Source organism: Pleurodeles waltl, chromosome 5, assembly GCF_031143425.1.
Source record: "Pleurodeles waltl isolate 20211129_DDA chromosome 5, aPleWal1.hap1.20221129, whole genome shotgun sequence".
In the NCBI taxonomy this organism is placed as follows: domain Eukaryota; kingdom Metazoa; phylum Chordata; class Amphibia; order Caudata; family Salamandridae; genus Pleurodeles; species Pleurodeles waltl.
Genome location: NC_090444.1, coordinates 1,251,986,805 through 1,252,005,147, shown reverse-complemented (window position 1 = coordinate 1,252,005,147; position 18,343 = coordinate 1,251,986,805). Strand labels below are relative to the sequence as shown.

General features: G+C 38.8%; 1 protein-coding gene across 4 annotated transcripts in view; it reads left to right on the top strand.

The window, feature by feature from the left end:
- RRAGD (Ras related GTP binding D) overlaps positions 1 to 18,343 on the top strand; it is a 170,736-nt gene that overhangs the window by 140,207 nt on the left and 12,186 nt on the right. For all 4 annotated transcript variants that reach the window (XR_011203825.1, XR_011203826.1, XM_069235491.1 and 1 more), the window contains 2 exons: positions 8,927 to 9,041; positions 14,485 to 14,627. Coding sequence is in view for 2 of the 4 variants with exons in the window: in XM_069235491.1 (XP_069091592.1) it covers positions 8,927 to 9,041; positions 14,485 to 14,627 (258 nt within the window). In the remaining 2 variants the exon portion in view is untranslated. The remainder of the gene's footprint in view (positions 1 to 8,926; positions 9,042 to 14,484; positions 14,628 to 18,343) is intronic.

Sequence of the window (18,343 nt, the reverse complement as noted above, 5' to 3'; positions counted from 1 at the left end):
GTCTGGAGGTAGCGGCGCCATCTTGATGGTGTTCCTCTCGTTTTTTGGGCTTCCCCATCCTTGGATCAGGAGATCAGGCCGGGGAGGAGACAGGTTTGTTCATGCAATTTAGTGTGTTCCACCTCTAGATAGCATCATCTGATTGTTCCCTTGGCTGGTTCCGGTGCTCTCCATCCCCCACGTAAGTCGCAGATTTCAAGTCATTTGCAAAAGCTGGTCACTACCCGCTATTTCCTCCAGCTTGTTACGGTTCTGTGGGTTGCGGTATAGCAAGAAAGAGAAAACAGACTATTGGTCCAGGCAGATGTGGGGAGGAAACATCAGGGGTATTGTTTTGGCCTCGCCAGTGAGCCCCCTGGTATTGATTGTGCAGTCAGTGTTACCCTCTTTTCCAGAGGTATGAAGCGTTTTCTAAATGGAGCGTCTCAGTTAGGACAATCGTGTGCAGGCACTCAGGTGCTTCCCTCTCGAATCTCTGCCAGTGCTCCTTTCACTGGGTGGGGCGCTTCTATCACCCGTGTCCCACCTCTGCCTTTGTGCCTCCTGCTGGGGGGTGGGTTGCCCTCCGCTGCCCCTTCAGTTATTAGGTCCCCTTCGTTCTTCTGTCGCGCTCTTATGTCTCTGGGTCGCGCTCTCACTGTGCATTGTTGGCGCCGTCCACTTCAAGTGAGAGGTCCGCCATTAGCAGGGGGTCTTTTCCCAGGATTGGCGCTGTTTCACTGTCCTAGCGGAGGAACTGGTCTCCGCTCTTCGCCCCGTCTCCTCCGGCCGCGGTGTCATTTGGGTGTAGCCGCCATCTTGGATCTATGCAGTCGCAGAGAGAACCGGCCAAGACGTGGCAAATTCTCCTGATTTTCTCCACCGTTTCAGGTTCGTGTTGGTATCTCCGTATACTGCCGGTGTTCCGAAATCTGGACCATTAGTTTCGTCTGCAATCGGGCATTATTTGTCGGTTTTATACTGATTGGGCCCGGTTCGCGGCCCCGGAGCTCCACACTAAGCGTGCTGCTGCATTGGCTGCAGGCCACGCCCCCGTCATGGCTAATGATATATAGAGGAGAAGAAGGTGTAATAGATGTAAGAGATGACGGAAAATTATTGGTAGTTATAAAAGATTGGAGAATAGGAGATATAAGCTTATATTCTTGAAGGAAGGAGTTTGGTAGATTGTACTGAGTTTGCAGGTGAGTAAAGGGTTGAACCGAATTATGACTTATTAATTGATGAACAAACAAAATACCTTTTTCTTTCCACTGTTTAAAATAAAAAGAATTGCGGTGAAATTTAATGAACTTATTACACCAAATAGATGAGGAAAGGATTTTTGATGAAAATCTAAACCTTCCAAAAATATCGTATGAAGTAAATGTTGAGAGTATTTTAAATTTGATATTTAGAAACGTAGGAGCAATTGGACATGAAAATTACATCTTTAAAAGATAAGTCTTTGAGTAGTATTCTTTCAAGTACGATCCGACTGGGTATAGGGGAAATAGAAGAGGTATTAATTTAGGCATACAATTGTTGAATTAAAAATGTAGAATGATACAGTTTAAAATCAGGAAAGTGAACACCACCTTCATTCTTAGAACGTTTAAGCCTAGATACAGCTATACAGGCATGTTTATTATTTCATAGGAATTTAGTACAAATACATGTGATCTGGGAGAAGTAATAATTTGGTATTTTAAAAGGTAGCATGGAAAGTGTATAAAGGACATGGGCCACGATCATCATTTTGAGGGCATCCATTCGACCCCAACAAGTGTAGAGGAGACCAAGAAGAGAGTGATTTTAGAATTTTACTTTAAAATGTTTTTACTTTCTGACTAGTTATATTGGAAATATTTGGAGAGACCGAGATACCTAGATATTTGATTTTGGAGGGATACCAAGTAAAATTAGTATTAGTGAACATTTATTGGTAACAGAGAGAGTTCAAAGTTAAGATTTCTGTTTTAGAGAAATTTTATTTAGAGCCAGAAATATTAGAGTATAGTTCACTTTCATTTAGAAAGGGTGTTATGGAGGATTGAGGATTAGACATATATGTTAAAATATCATCAGCATAAGCTGACAATTTGATTTCAAGAGAATTATGGGTAAAACCAAAAATAAGTTTACTTGTACGTATACGTTCCAGAAAAGATTATAAACAGAGAATGAAAAGCAAAGGGGAGAAGAGGGCAACCTTGTCTGGTACCTCTGTGTAGGGTGAAATATGGGGAAGGAACATCCATTAACAAAAATACTGGCATGGGGATCAGAGTATAATGGTTTAATGAATGAATGAAATAAATTGAGGGCCAAAACCAAACTACTGAAGAGTAGTAAACATAAAATGCCACTTAATATGATCAAAAGCTTTTTTGGCATCTAGAGATAAGGCTGCAAGAGGGGATTTAAACTTCTTAGCCGTTTGCAAAATATTTGAAAATAACCTGGCATTATTAGCAGCAAACCTGCCCTTAATAAAACCATTGTACAGATTTGACGATATAAGGAATGACAGATTCAAAGCGTGATGCTAAAATCTTAGCAAAGATTTTACAATCATAATTAATTAAAGAAATGGGACAATAATTAGTGCAAATGGTAGGATCTTTATCTGGTTTAGGAATAAGCACAATTCGTGCGTCCAAAAAAGAGCCACTAGATTTGGAATTAAATAAAGGATTTAAAAAGTTCAAGGAGTTTGGTACCACAAATTAGAGAAAAAGAGGTAATTAGTTCAATAGAAAAACCATCTGGGCCAGGGGCTTTAGCTTTTTTTAAGGGTTTAATGACATCGATAATTTCTTGAAGTGTTATGTCAGCTTTGAGTGGTCAAAATGATCAGAAATAGAAGGAGGTTTGGGAAGGTCACTAAAAACTTTTTTAATATCATGTTCAAAGGGATTGGTGTCTTCGGTATATAAGGATTTATAGTAGTTTTGAAAAACATTAGAGCTATCAGAGTATGCCATTGTATTGGTGAGTTAATTACGAACTGGTCTAATGTTTTTGCGTTCAGATTTAATCTTTATATAATTAACTAGCATTTTACCAGCTTTGTTTTGGCCACCACAATACTTCGATTTATCACATGGGTATTACATGCATTAATAGTGGCAAGTTTATTAAGGGAAGAATTGGCCGCAATTAATTCATTTAAAGCAGATGAGGATTTATAAGTATAATAAGAATGATCGAGTACTTTAATTTGTTGAAGTAATGTAAGATATTGAGAATATATATTCTTTTTCCGATTAGCAGAAAATGCAATAGTAAAAACACGGAAAGATGTTCAAAAGCATCCCAATTATTTTTAATTCAGGCATCTTTAGGTTGATTAAATTGAAATTTGTGTCTAATAAAAGAGAATTAGTAAACCTCCATTGCCCAGATTTAGAAATATTTAAAGATAAATTAAAAGATTATAAAACTGGGGTGTGATCAGAAATAAAAATGGAACCAGTTTTGGAGGATTGAGTGGAAGGTAACAAGGATTTAGTAACTAAAATATAATCAATCTTTGACATAGTATGGTGAACATTAGAGAAAAACGTAAATTCAGAAGCATCAGGGTTACAAATCCTCCAGACATCAAATAATGGACGAGAGGCAATGGCCAATTGAAATGCTTTGTGGGATTTATCAGGGTTAAATTTATATTTGGATTTCCTATGTATAAAGGGATCAGGCCATTGTTTAAAATCTCCTGCGATAATGATTTCGGGATTATCAATATTAGCCAATTGTATTTTAATAGAGGTGCAAAATGCTTGATCAGGTTTGACCGGGCCATAGATATTTAAGAGAGAGATTTGTTTATTAAAAATAATAACATTGGCCAGTACCCATTGTCCATCACTATCACACTGAGTTGATTTATGGAATAGGATAGCAACACCACCCTTAGGATTAATGGCAGGAGAGAAAACAGTTTGGCCTACCCATTGTCTTTTTAACTTAAGTGACGCAACATGATTACAGTGGCTTTCTTGTAAAAAGGTAAAATGAGGGTTGAATTTAGACAAGTGAGAAAGTACCTTCTGTTGCTTAATTGGGTGTCCAAGACCACAAACATTTCACGAAACAACATTAAACATACTGGGATGTACAGGGATATGTGAGACTGGAATATGGATGAAGAGCTGCAAAAAACAGAAAATAAAACGAAAGACCCTGTTCATGATAAAAAAAAAAACATGAAGACACTATAATTTTGATATGGACACATAGAAAAAATATAAAGAGTTTATATAAATACATGAAGCAGAGAGAGGGAGTGAAAGGGAGAGATCGAACACAGATAGAAAAATGAAAGAACAGATCAAGGATAAAGATCCAGATCTGTGGTAGAGAATATAAAAAATGAACATGAGACGTGTCAGCACCTGAACAAGAGGGACAGCAAAGAGAGAGAGAAAAATAAAAAAATATTTACAGAAGAAAGCCATTATAGTAATAAGGAACAACTAGTAACATATATGTGCAACATAAAATAATAATAAACACATTAGGTATTGGCATTTAAAGTATGTGACAAAATACTTTAAAGAAATTACTTCAGTTTCGCAGGCTCTTCAAAAGATCTTGAAGTACCCTCATAAGTAATTTTACATGTACAGGGGTGTACTGTAAATGTAATTGCCTCATTTGAGGTCGGAGAACAAGAAATTATTTCCTTCTTGTGTTTGTCACATTCGAGAGATCTTGAGAGATGAAAATGTTATGCCCAGACCAAATAAGACGACATTTTTCTTTAGCGGCTTTGAAAACATGCAATAGGTCAGTGAATTCCATAAATAGCATTATGATGCCTCTCAGTTTAGAAGAGTGGGGTTGAAAGTGTCCAAGATGGTGTGCTCGTTGAATAGTCAAAGGTGGAAAATCCTGGATACCTAGCAGGTCAGAAGATTTTGACCTTCAAGATTTTCAGGTAGACCGTACAGGTGAAGATTATTCCTTCAGTTTCTGTTTTCAAGATCTTCAATGTGAATTTTAAGTTTTTGAATTTCTTACTCAAGAACAGGGATCTTAAGAACCTCATCTTAAAGATCTCTATCTTGTTTCTCCATTTCAAACATCATACTCTCCATGTAATCCAACGATCCTCGATTTGTTGTAATTTTTCATTGGTTGCAGACATAAAGGGTTTAAGGCTTCTCACTTCTTCCAGAATAGTATCCATAAAAGGGTTGTGAGAGGACATAATGGGTGATGGGAGATAATTTTGGCCCTTTTCAATTTCGCTCCAGATGAAGAAGGTTTCGAAGAGGAAATGAGATCACTGGCCATTGTAAGGATTTTGCAGAAAATACTATTGAAGTCTTCTGGAGATGTCAGACTCTGCTCATATACTATGTGATAATATTTATGTGAAAATGTCTTTGAAAGAATATAGTAAAACAATAATAGATGAGCAGGGAGCCGAGCAGTAAATTAGAGGATGGTATCCAAGAGAGTTCATGTAAGTTCATATAAAGGTACATAAGCGAGGTATTTGTAGAACGCAGTGGAAGTATGTAGGAGGAGAGAGAGTCACAGTCACATTAAAGCACATGAGATTGCTCATTAGCAAAGTATTTGGTTGATAACATACAGAGACTTATTTATTGTCCAGTATGAATCACTACCACTTGTAAGACTGATGATATAAAGAGAGTCAAAATGCAGGTTTTGTATGCATGTAGTAGTGATCCCAAACATCTGACAGGAACTCACCGTCGTAACTCCAGGATGAAGAATGAGTCTAAGAGTGCCACCTCGTAGCTGTAAACAACACCAAAGTACAGTAGAATCCTAATAAATATCTCTTTAACAGCAGTAAATAAGTATAAAGTCAATGCTTTCGTCAAGCGTAGGAATGGAGATAGAAAAAGTAAACATGAGAAAAAACACAAAATAGTGGCCGTTTGCATCGGACAGGACTTCACCGATGAAATTTCATGAGGGAAGATAAACACAAAAAAGCCATCCAGATTAATCAAAATGAGGCCAGGGCAACACAAAACATAAGGAAAGTCCTTAATAAAAGTGCAGCAGAAGATTTAGGGCTTTAAAAATCAATGAAAGCTCTGTGCTGTTACGGAGCTCGGCAGACTGCCGCCATCTTAAACAGTGCGGAAGCCACACCTCCCAAAAAGGAGAGTTAAAGTGCTGGTTTTAAACACACAGTAACAGTTCATTTAAAAATTACAGTGTGATCAGCAGAAGGACAGCAGCAAGCTGAAGCAAATCAGTACTCGGTCCATACCTCAGCTGAAAAAAGAGGAAGTGAAGACAGCACGCACAGGGCAATTAAAAGGCAGAAAATAATAGTGACAATGAAGTCAATGAATTGTAAGAATTGGGAGGGTGGCAAGCACCTTGTATACAATATCACTCACAAACAAGAGCGCATGAAGCACATGCAATGTTGGCGGCACGACCTACAAAATAAGCAGCAGTTATGCAGAAGACAGCCTGACATTTGACTTCTGTCTTTGAAGCACCGCAAATGTGACAAGATAGATACACGTTTTAAAGGGATCTTTATTTATCGCTTGCGCTTTTGTGACCCACCAAAAATTGGCTTGCGACCCTACCACAGTGTGGGAAACCCTGGGCTAGGCGGTTGTAAGGCTCCCCTGACAAATGTGTGATAATCATTTGAGAAGACCAGAATTGCTGGTCTGCCTTTCACTCTCTAAGAAATTACTGAACCCTACGATTCTATTTTTTTTTTTTTAAATCTTTTTATTAAGCAGTTACTCACCATACAGGGACAGGCAACCCTACCATTCTTGATGCAATGGGTTTAGATCCAGCAGTGAAAACAGCTGTATTTACATAATTGTCTATCTCTCAGTACACAATTTATCTGCAAGTGTGAAGTTACTAATGATCAAACAGATGGTTGTTTTTGCTGTACTTCAATTGTTTTTTTTCATAAAGATTTCAGTTTTTATAGTAATTTGCTGTACTCCTGCCCTCCTCAGTCCCCAAAGTCAAGTTGTAAGGGAACAAAATCAGAATTATATGATAGGGCTGGTGTGTGAGCGGCCAATAAGAAATAAAGTTATTAACTCGAGCCCATGTAATTGTAGCTCCTTCCTAGCTGCAACAGTTCTAGCTGAGACAAAACTGGAATAGAGACTTGTTATTTGTCTTTCTTTCACAGTCATACATAATAAGCACTTACTTTATATCATTTGTATCTCATGCCTTGAGAGAAAGGATGCTCTTAAATATATAAAGGAGTTTAATTTGATTTAACTGGTTGCTTTTTATGCATTTACTTATGTTTGTCCCAAACAACAAAAAAACAATAGCTTCTCTATGAATCCTTCAAGAAATCCCATTCAAAGCCACGGATGCAAAGTGGAACAAGCACTGGCAATATGTGTGGACTTGGCATGCTGGGGCAATGGTTACATTTTTTCGGAGAGCAAGCTCACAGGTCGGCGCAAGCTCACTGGTTGCAAAATACCTATTGTGAGCTTACCAGGAATTTGCAAGTGCTGACATCCCACCCTTTGCTCACTGTTGGTTGGCTTCATTGTTACTCTCTGTCGTTTGCTTCTTATTTGATGGTTTTCATTATCTGTCTTATGCTTGTCCTTCCCCTGGAACATACCCTCTTTACCATCCTCTTGACTGGCTGACTGACCTTCCACAGCACACGTCAAGGCAGCTACTTTTTGACAACTACTTTTTTCTTTCTGGTTAAGCACTTGTTCAGAGTTCATGTGTTTTGCAGCTCTCTCCATCTTGTGTTTCTCCCCCTATTAAATACCTGCCCCCCATGCTCAGTGTTTGGTCTCTCCCTCAAGAGTGCTTTCTCTCTCTCCTGTGTGCTTCTTCCCCTGCATCCCTCATTTGCTTCTCCTCCTTCCCCCTGTATTTCTCTCTCCCTTTCGTCTCTCTGCCCACGCTCCATTGCTTCTTCAGCCCGCTCCTTCATTCCCATCACCTTGCCTTTCTTTTTAAAAATATATTTTTTTTTTCTTTGGACTACCAAGCAACAAATTGATTCTGGTCCTTTACAAAATTACTTTGGCAGCGTGCTCACCACTTTTTTTTGTAAGAGAAAGATAATGGCGCCCGTGTCATGTAGAGGTGTGGATGTGTGTTGCATGGCCAATAGGAACGCTTCACCGTGCCATTTTTTTAAAAATCCGTTACTAAACAGCATTGGTAAAAAAGCTTTGCTGTGTATTGATGGTGTTCAGCATTGCCAAACAGCATTGGCAAAGCCAGCATGTCCCCAAGGGGAGACCTTTGGGGTTTACCAATGCTTGTTTTACATAGCATTTGCCACAAAAAGAAAAAAAGCAGAACCCATCTAAATGTTGGTACCATGTACTTGCAGTAATGTTACAAATAAAAACATTCAATGATGTGGTAAGTTAGGCACTCATAGGCAGCTATATTGTCATTCAAACATTTTATAACATCAGCATTGAAAAGGAGATCACAAGTAAATCACCAACTAACAGGGCACCTGAAGCGCAGGAAAAATGAACAGGCCATTTTTTTAAAGATCATATATAAAACCGAACAAAGGACACTTTGAGAGAGATTCGTCACTGTAGGTAAAGGAATTATTTTTAACCAGAATTGAACAAAGTGCATAGGCTTTGTGCAGTCACTCAAAGTAATGGAAGCTGCATGCTTTGGTTGACAGAATCAACATGTGAATGACAGTTTAACAGACAAATGGATGAGGCCTGCTGACCAAAGTCCCTTCTATGCAAGTATATTATTAATTAATTGACTGGAAAAACATTGTCTGGTGAGACAGATGAACCTTCTGCAAGGGCCACCCTTAAAAATGATGTTTTGCAGGAAATATGCTCGTTAACACAATAGCCATTCTGCAAAGTGCATTTTTAAAATACATTTTTCCTTTTCAAATGTAGAGAAAATGGTACTAGTTGATTTTGTTTTCTATTTTCAGTTTTTATCTTACAAGCATATATGACCATTCAATCTTCGAAGCATTTAGCAAGGTGGTTCAAAAGCTCATCCCCCAGCTGCCGACCCTAGAGAATCTACTAAACATCTTTATCTCGGTAAGTAATTGTATCCACCCACGGACGAGTTAAGAGATGCTGTAAAATTTGCTACATACGATTCTAGGCACCACACTTGCCAAAGTGTGAATGTAGAAAATAAGCGAGCTGACGTAAAAGAATTCTGGTGCTTCGTGTTGGCGTTGTGACAGTAGTTCACTGTTGCTCATGAGCCCAGAACATACCTTTCGTACTTCTTAAATAGATGCAGGCACCCATATCAACTAGGAGGATTATGCCGCTCTCTTATCGAGGCCCCATTCCAGGTAGTCAAATCACATGGACATCGAAAGTGCCTTGATATTTTATTTAGATTAAGCAAGGTACACCCATGATCACATTTATCTAAGAAGCATGGATGTTTCCAATGAACCATCACTCGTTGGAGTGTTTCCTTAAGCTCCAAAGCTTCCTTCACAAGGCCAGGGTCCTTACTCCAAGCCATCTTAGATATTTTTAAATGGCATAAACCACTGATGTAAGGTATACCCCTGAACTACAATGCCTGCATTTAGCAAACACTGTTTCTTCACCTTTTGTTGTAGTCTGTTCAAAAAGCCTCTACTCATAATTGTTCTGGCTTACATTTCATGTTTTGTTATATAGTGAAAGCAGCAACACCTGAGTGCCTCTTTGCATTACAGAAGAAGCAAAGAGCAATTTTGTACAGTAATAGTGCTTTACTGTTAAATAATACTCTTGTTTGGAAAAACAAAACCACTAAAGGTTTATTTTCAAGTGCCCCAGATGAGGGAGTGTTAGTGCCAACTTCATTAGGGTGGAATTATAAGGTGTCCTTTTAAATTGGGGTGAAGAATAAACTAGTATTTTGATTTGAAACCTCAGGAATGAGTAATTACCAGACGAATTGCCAATTCTGCATACAGTGCCACTGGTTATTCCATATTCTTATCTGCATGCCCTCTACAACCTTGAAATTTTGGTTGCTTTCAGCAGCTGGACTACGCAGGGGAATACGTACAGGCCGGCAGTAAAGCCACAACAAAATAACACTTAGATATTCAGTTAAGCTCACAATTGATGCCTTAGTCTGTTGAATTCCAGATGGTAAGGTTAGTTTCTTAATGTATCAGGTAGGGAGATCCAGCACCTGGGGTCCTGGACGGTAAAGGATTTCTTGACCCTTTTTAGTTTCTGGCCTTTCCTTGAGGTCATGGTGTAGTCAGACTTGCTGGACACAATCCTGTTTAGTTAAGGTCATTTTCCACTCATATTGTAGGACAGCAGTATGGGTGCGGTCCAAATTGATAGCCAGTTTACATTCTTGAATGTTTCAAGCTACGGACTACTGAAAGCTAGAGTCAAGGCTTACTCAAGGAAGTAGTAGGGGCCTAAAATCTCAGATACAGTATGAAGAGTGAATATCTAAGTAAGCTAATGCTGTTTTTCTAAGAATTACAGGTACGCAAAAAGTAATTAGTAAGAACACAAACACAAAAAACTAGAATGTGCTAATATGTTCTGTGGCTGAAATGCAACCACATTCAATTATAGCTCCTTACCATTAGGCACAACATATTATCTAGCACTGGGAGGAGTTTGAGAGTTGGTGGGGAGGATACATGTCACTGTGTCTGTATTCTGGTAGATTCTAACTCTGCTCTATCATCACTAGAATATGTTCCAAAAACAGTCATGCCTTGAGATGTGAGTCCGATATGATCCCCTGGACAAAAACACAACAGTTAAAAACAGACAGTATGTGTTTACGACTTACTTTCATGTATTCATATCAACATCACACTATGCTTTAAAAAAAAGCCATGTATTTATGGTTCATTATTTGAAAGCCTTCATTATTAGGGTGAGTGCTGTAAATAAATGTTTTAAGGTCACACTTCACTACTGACGTTGGTTCCAGTACAAAAAAAAAAAAAAAACGTGTATACACATGTTTGAAAAGTTTAGGCCATGAGGCTAAGTATAATGCTCCCAGAATGCTCTCTGATTAGATGCAAATGAAGTGTCATTTAGTAAAATGTGTTGATGCATGCTAGTCTTTCCCAAAAATATTTCTAATGGAAAATCAGTGTAACCATTTTCAACACGAATATGGGAAGCATGAAAATAAACAAACACTGACAAAGCCAACTGATCGGACATATTTTTATAAGTCTTAGTTTCATCAATGAGTGTCTTGTTTTGACATGGCTTTTGTAACACTTTATTGTTGTGGGAGCTACCAGGCCCTCAACATTGTAACAAACACTGGCAAAAGAAAAAAAAATAGTTTTTGAACTCTAAAAGCACACGTTGCCACCAGTGGCATAACAAAGGCCCCGCAGCTGCCCTCCAGGGGGCCCCTTCAGCACAGCACCTGCCCTGAGTGAGTCTGGACAGGGGGCTCCTCCATGTTCTTTGCAAAGGGGCACCCTCCAGTTTCGTTACGTCACTGATTGCCACTGTAGTTCCTGACACTGAACAAAACTACTTTATATGCCAATATGCTCCTTGTAGAAGAGCAGAATGCGATCACTCACAGTAAAGCTAGCCGAAAGAGAGTGAAATAGAAGTTTAATAAAAACAAAATGTCTTTGTTAACACCAGACCTAATTAGGGACCAAGACCCACATGTAGGTAGCTTTTTGCATGTCCCAAACAGCGACTTTCGCTGTTTGCGACGTGCAAAAAGCACATTGCGATGCACAAACCCAGTTTTGCGATTCAGTAACCTGGTTACCGAATCGCAAAACGGGTTTGCGACTCGCAATTAGGAAGGGGTGTTCCCTTCCTAATTGTGACTCGCAGTGCAATGTAGGATTGTTTTGTGACCGCGAACGAGGGCGCAAACCAATCGCAGTTTGCACCCATTTCAAATGGGTGCTAACACTTTCGCAAAAGGGAAGGGGTCCACATGGGACCCCTCCCCATTGTGAATGTCACTGTAAACATTTTTTCAGAGCAGGCAGTGGTCCTGTGGACCACCTCCTGCTCTGAAAAAATGAAATGAAAACATTTCATTTTTCGTTTTTGTAATGCAGCTCGTTTTCCTTTAAGGAAAACGAGCTGCATTACAAAAAAAAAACTGCTTTATTGAAAAGCAGTCACAGACATGGTGGTCTGCTGTCTCCAGCAGGCCTCCATCCCTGTGAGGGCCGCTATTTGCAAGGGGGTCACAAATTGCGACCCACCTCATAATTATTCACTAGGTGGGCATTTGCGAAGCCCTTGCGAATCACAGATGGCCTCAGGGACACCATCCTACATTCGGATTTGCGACTCGCAATTTGCGGGTCGCAAATATGAACCTACCTACATGTGGCCCCAAATTCTTAAAGAAAGTCACAAAAGTGCACCCATGGTATATGTCGTACCCCTATAAAATATTTGTGAACTGTATTATACGCATGTGTAGATTTGCTCATGTGAAAATCTATTGAGCATTTGCAAGTTCATTTTCCGTCCGGCCACTTTCTTCTCTACCCTGGAAGAAGTTCTAATTCTGCCATTGTCAGGAGTAAATGTCCAACCTTTCTTATTATGGGAAAATATTAGAGAGAAGCTGGTGAAAATCTTTAAAACATGCAGGTTAGTATGTTTGCAGACTCAAAGGCATTCCAGCCCTGGAACTATTGCTTACTGCTTCCTCCAGCCCCAGTATGTAGATCTGCAGAAAGGTGGCAAAATAAGGAAATTGCTACAGTAGGGATTGAAACTGCAAGTATTCAAGCCCTACTATGGTAGTAGCCCTGGCATAATCAGAGAGGCTATTATCAGAGCTCTTACATAATGAGATTGCTGCCATAATTTGTCGCCACACTACATGGCACCAAAGGGACAAGTAGATCTTTTTACAGGACAAGTAGATTTGAGAAGCAACCTGTCCCCTGGACAAGTAGATATTTTAATAAATTCCACACCCCTGTAGTGCAATATTTCTTCCAAAAGCACAAAGCACCAAAGGATCCTCACAGTTCTGGAAATGCCCTCTCATAGATTACCACACATGTTAAAGCCATTTTCAGGGAGTACATGACTATGTAGCAATGAACACTTCATAATGGTGTTAGACCTCACAGCTGTTCCCTGACTGCTTTTGTGGCTCATATGCATACATGAAATTATTTATTTTCCATACAAGAAAAGCACGCATTGGCAATCCCAATAGGGCTTGCCTTTCTTAAACATACAGTGGCAAATCTGTTAGGTATGTCATTCTGTTTGGGGAAATGTTTGGTAAAAGATGTGGTACTTTGTGTGTTGTTGCTGCCAGATTTCTTGGAAGCAACCATAATGAAGCAATATCTTTCTCTACAACAATATGGAAGCTGGTAGTAGTGACCTGACCCTTTGTTGGGCAGACTTTATTAGCAATGTTAGGATGATCCATCTTATAAGATTGTTATTAAAAGGAGACAGAGGATGAAGTTTGCATTGTAAGTGGTGGGCTTAAAGGTATAATACAGAAAAGTAGATACTTTTAAACAGAGTTAGTATATTTAGTGAAGCTGTAAGAAAGTTTATGTGGATGAATGTCTTTTACTTGTGACCAAAAAAAATGTCAATCCAACTTGTTATCAAATCATAAAAGTAAAACAAATGAACTTGCAAGGGTAATGACTTAATAGCCTTATCCTGTCATTAAACTAAACAGGAGGCCCTTCCTGAACAAAAAACTTCAAACCAGTCATTTAAACATCACCTGTCAGTAAATACATCAAAGAACACCCACGGACTCTAAGTGCCCAGGTACAATCTATGTTGCTCCTACATTCTACCAAAAGGGTTACTTCAGCACCATCTCCAATGGGAAATCCAATGGGAAAATATAATCATCCTCAAAACGTCTTGGTCTGGCTTGATGAACAGCCCAATCAAGAATAGGTAAACCATGAAAAAGCTGTGAAACCTAATGGCTGAAGTGGGCTGGCTGAAAGCCCACTCTCTGTCAACTACTTCTCACATGTACCATTTTAAAGTATTGGTAACGAGGTCACTCACACTGGAAAAGGCCCGGAATAGTTGGCATTGACACACCAACAGTTCTTAAGGATGCTGAAAAGGGCATTGGTATGCTTAAGATCTGTTTAGAGAGACATTAAAAGTAACTGCTTTGCTTTCCTGACATAGGTCTGATCAAAAGTCTCATATGCAGCCTGTCTTCTATTCCTCCAGAGTAATATCGAGTGAGTCACTGTATGCTGTGTAATGTAAGGCATGACATTACATTTGCAGTAAGTAGATATTTGTTCATACTCCGAAAGCAAGACTGTAATCGTTACCAGTAGTTGGATGTGTAGAGTCATGTAGTGGAAATGTATGGAAGTAATAACTGGTGAAATGGGACCATGACAGTGATTTATACATATTGTGTTTCTGAGATTTTTTTTAAGTGCATTGAAGAAGCCCCTATTTAAAAAAAAAAATTTAAATGGGATTTGCGTACTAATAAGGAAAAAAAGAGCTTTAATCTGTGTTTCAGAATTCTGGTATCGAGAAGGCATTCCTGTTTGATGTAGTCAGCAAGATTTATATTGCAACAGACAGCACTCCTGTGGATATGCAAACATATGAGCTCTGCTGCGACATGATTGATGTGGTGATTGACATTTCATGCATCTATGGGTGAGTAAAGGCGTTCTTTGGGAGGGCTTAAGATCTGGGGGCCTGATTGACAAAGAGCCACTGCAGTTGTGGTGGAGGCTTCACAGTTGTAGCAGAGGCTCTGCACTGGTGGTGCAGTCTCCACACTGCAGTTCAGGGGTATAACAGAAGCCCCAAAAACCAAGGAAATTAGTGTGTAAATTAAATCATATCACATTTGTGTGTAGAACATAGGGTCAAAGTTGATGAAGACTCTTCCCCTCTCACAAGACAGAAATATCCCAAGATAAGATTTTTTTTTTTTACAAATCACTTGGACTATCCCAGTGCCATACACGCTAATCTCCTTGGTTTTTAAAATAAAACAAATTAAGCAAGCCCCACCTCCATAAACAATAAGTTTGTGCTTTCCTTATTATGGTCACTATTATCTTCTCATAAATGTTATGCCCTTCTCATTAAAAAACAAAAAAAATACTCTCTTAAAATGAATTGCTTTCAAAACTGGATTAATTGTTGGTTTCATGCTATCAAAGTGCGCTTCACGCACCACAACCATTTATTTCCACACAGAACATACCACACTCGCAGAACACCAACCAATCATGCGAGCTCTAGCCTGCATCTGCTCCCAGGCAAGGCAGCACGAACATAAGTGCACATCAGAGTTTGGCAGCACTGACTCTTTACTGTTGCCTCACTTATAAATGTAAGAAGAAAAGTTAACATTTCAACCTCCTTGGTACCCATTTGTCTAAATATAAGGTAATGGGCATTTATTTGGATTCCTTGCCTCAGGAGAGTACAGCCATCGTCCAACTTGATTTTACAGCAAAAGAGATCTTTTCATATGGTAAATAATTGTCTCGGGAAAATGTGGCATATAGGTCTTGCTAATTAGTCCTTAGTTCTCAACCCAGGAACCTGCAGTGTCGTGATCCAGCTCAGTACATGCCAATGTATGAGCAAGGACTGAATTTATTATTTAGGATGAATTAATTCCTTCATTTACTTTAAAAGTTACCCTGCCATCTTTTCCCAGAGAGAAAATCCAAAACAAATGAGGTGAAATGGATGGTTTACAGAGCTATCTAGAAATGAAGGTAATTCGATGGAAGGCAAAAATGCTTGAAAACGGGTTCAAATAGAGATACCATAGAGACACCTTACTAAGAAAGATGAAAAACTACCAACGTAAACATATTGTTTTTTTTGTTAAGTCCAAAGCCTTGGTACCCTGTGCTCTCTGTGTACACTGGAGGTTGGCACTATCTAGTTTCTTGGGCACTGCATACAGGTTGGTAGAGAACGTGTAGAAGTTTGGGCTGATTCCAGACTGGCAGGGACATTCTGTGCCACTAGAAGACGAAGTACCTTTGAGAAGGATCCCTTGCAGCGCTATTAAGAAGACAGAGTTCCTATACATTGGTGTGTTGTCCTGTTTAAACATTAAACACTGTTGTGTGTATTTCACTATGGTATGTTTGTTTGTCCACACAGAACATCTTGCCCAAATCTCAGCAAAAATGAGCCGACTATTAAAAGAGGAAAGAATATAGAAGGAACTCCAAAGAGACCCAGAAGTTTAGCATTGAGAATATGGACCAAGTCAAGATAGCTGATCTCAATTTTTGTGGAGCAAGGCCAGACTATTTTGTTTTGTTTTCCAAATACTCAGGCCCCAGGCCATGCGAAGTTTAAAATAAAGTAGGGGAAAAATTAAAACAGTAATCTCAGTACAAATTGGTAGAGAGTGACTTGAGCATAAAAGATTCAGAAACGAGTTGAGATATACACAAGCTAAAATGATCATGCAAGACACTTTTTAAACTTTCTGAATCCTTGCCTTTTGATATGCTGATAGACAGGCATACAACACATTTGCATAATCAAGGTGTGAATTAATCGAGTAACTGGCAGCGCCAAAGTATGTTTCTGCTCTTAGAAATTTACTTTTATTGCTTTGTTCGATAAAATGACCCAGTTGCTACTCGACCTTTCTGAGAATCCATACTTAAAGTGACACCCATTAATACATATATGTTATTTGTATCGTACTTAATAGAGATAGCGGAACCAAAAATCATAGGACATTGGCAAGATCTTTTTACAGTGCTATATCACCCTGTGTTTTGGTTCCATTCCTGAAATCTTGCGGTAATTACCATTTAGGTCAGGTCTTTTTGAAAGAATTAATTTACCTGGACACTGTGAACAACTGATTGTAATGGTGAATTCTCATCTTCTAATGCATGGGCAATAATTCTCCTAATTCAGTGCACTGGACGTTACCTTGGCACAAGGAAGCATTTCAGTAGATCTGAACAAACTCTTTGCAGAAATAGACCGTTAATAAAAGGAGAAATCAAAAGGGTGTTGGATTGTTGTCCAATGAACTTCTCAAGCTGTTACACCCTGCGTGCTAGTTAAAAAAAAAGGAAGCACTACCTCCATGTTCACCATCTGGAGCGAGTGATTTAACTAAATTAGAGGAGGATTAGTCTCTGCTGCTAGCTGAGAGAAAAGTGAAATTAGCATGAAACTTTTCATCTTATTCTAAAAAAGAAACAGTCACAAGTAATTGTTATGCTCCTTGCACCCGTGGAGTCTGCACAATCTAGAGTCACTAACCTATGAACGATTCAGTAGGTTTAATCAGAACCTTCTTTCATTTTTGACTGAAAGGGTTATTTTTGCCTTCATAAACTGCTGCCCAATAAACCTTGTGATGATATTTGTACTCTTAAATTTAAGCTGTACATTTCAGCACTTCGATTTTAGCTGTCCTATCGTATTAATAAACCAGGAAGCATGTTTAGATCTGTTTACCTGCGTATACAGTGAAAATTACACAAGTAATCTGTTCTTTCAAATGATTGACTAAAGGCTTTTGAAGCATTATTATGTCAGACTAGCATTCATTATTATTAAGTTGTAATCCTGCAGCAAATATTCTTTGGGGTTTAAAATATGTAGAGTTTGTTATTTTAATTAGTTAAACACTTGGATAATAATATCAGACCTAGGTTAGCAACGGCCGGCCCACCTACTAGTTGAACCTTTAGGTTAAATGATTTAGTTTACATTCCACGACTGCTACGAAATTCTACACAGTGTCCCTTGTTATGAGAAGGGGACTGATTCAACCATGGAAAGCCGAGCAGTATCAAGCATTTTATGAAACCCTTTAATTATCTGAATACCACTGTCAACAAAATAGTTATGATCATGAACAAGAGTTAAAGAAATGTGTAGGTGTTAAATCATTTTTCAGTTGTGCGTGAGGTATGGCAAATGACTATCATGGTCACCTTACTCAGCTGCTTTTTTGAAAAGAAAGCACCTCCAGCGTGGTACAAGCATTGAGGGGCAGAAAGGGCATCAGTAAATTGTCATACCCATTACGGTTACTAGGGCCTAGAATAGAAAAGACCGTTATACATCTACTTGCATCCATTCATACATACTCATTATAAGCACAATGTATTGAACAGTTGGGCTGCACACCGTAAGCATCAACTCAACCAACTGTGAACAGTGTTGACGTTATGGTTATCAATCCTCCCACGCACTACCTTGCCTACTCCCTCATACTATCTCTGAAATATATATTTATATATATATATATATATATATATATTTTTTTATATTTTTTTTTTTGTAACACATTTTTTTGATTTTAAGAAAATAAACGTCACTACAGTAAAACAGAAATTAGAACAATGGCACATTCATTT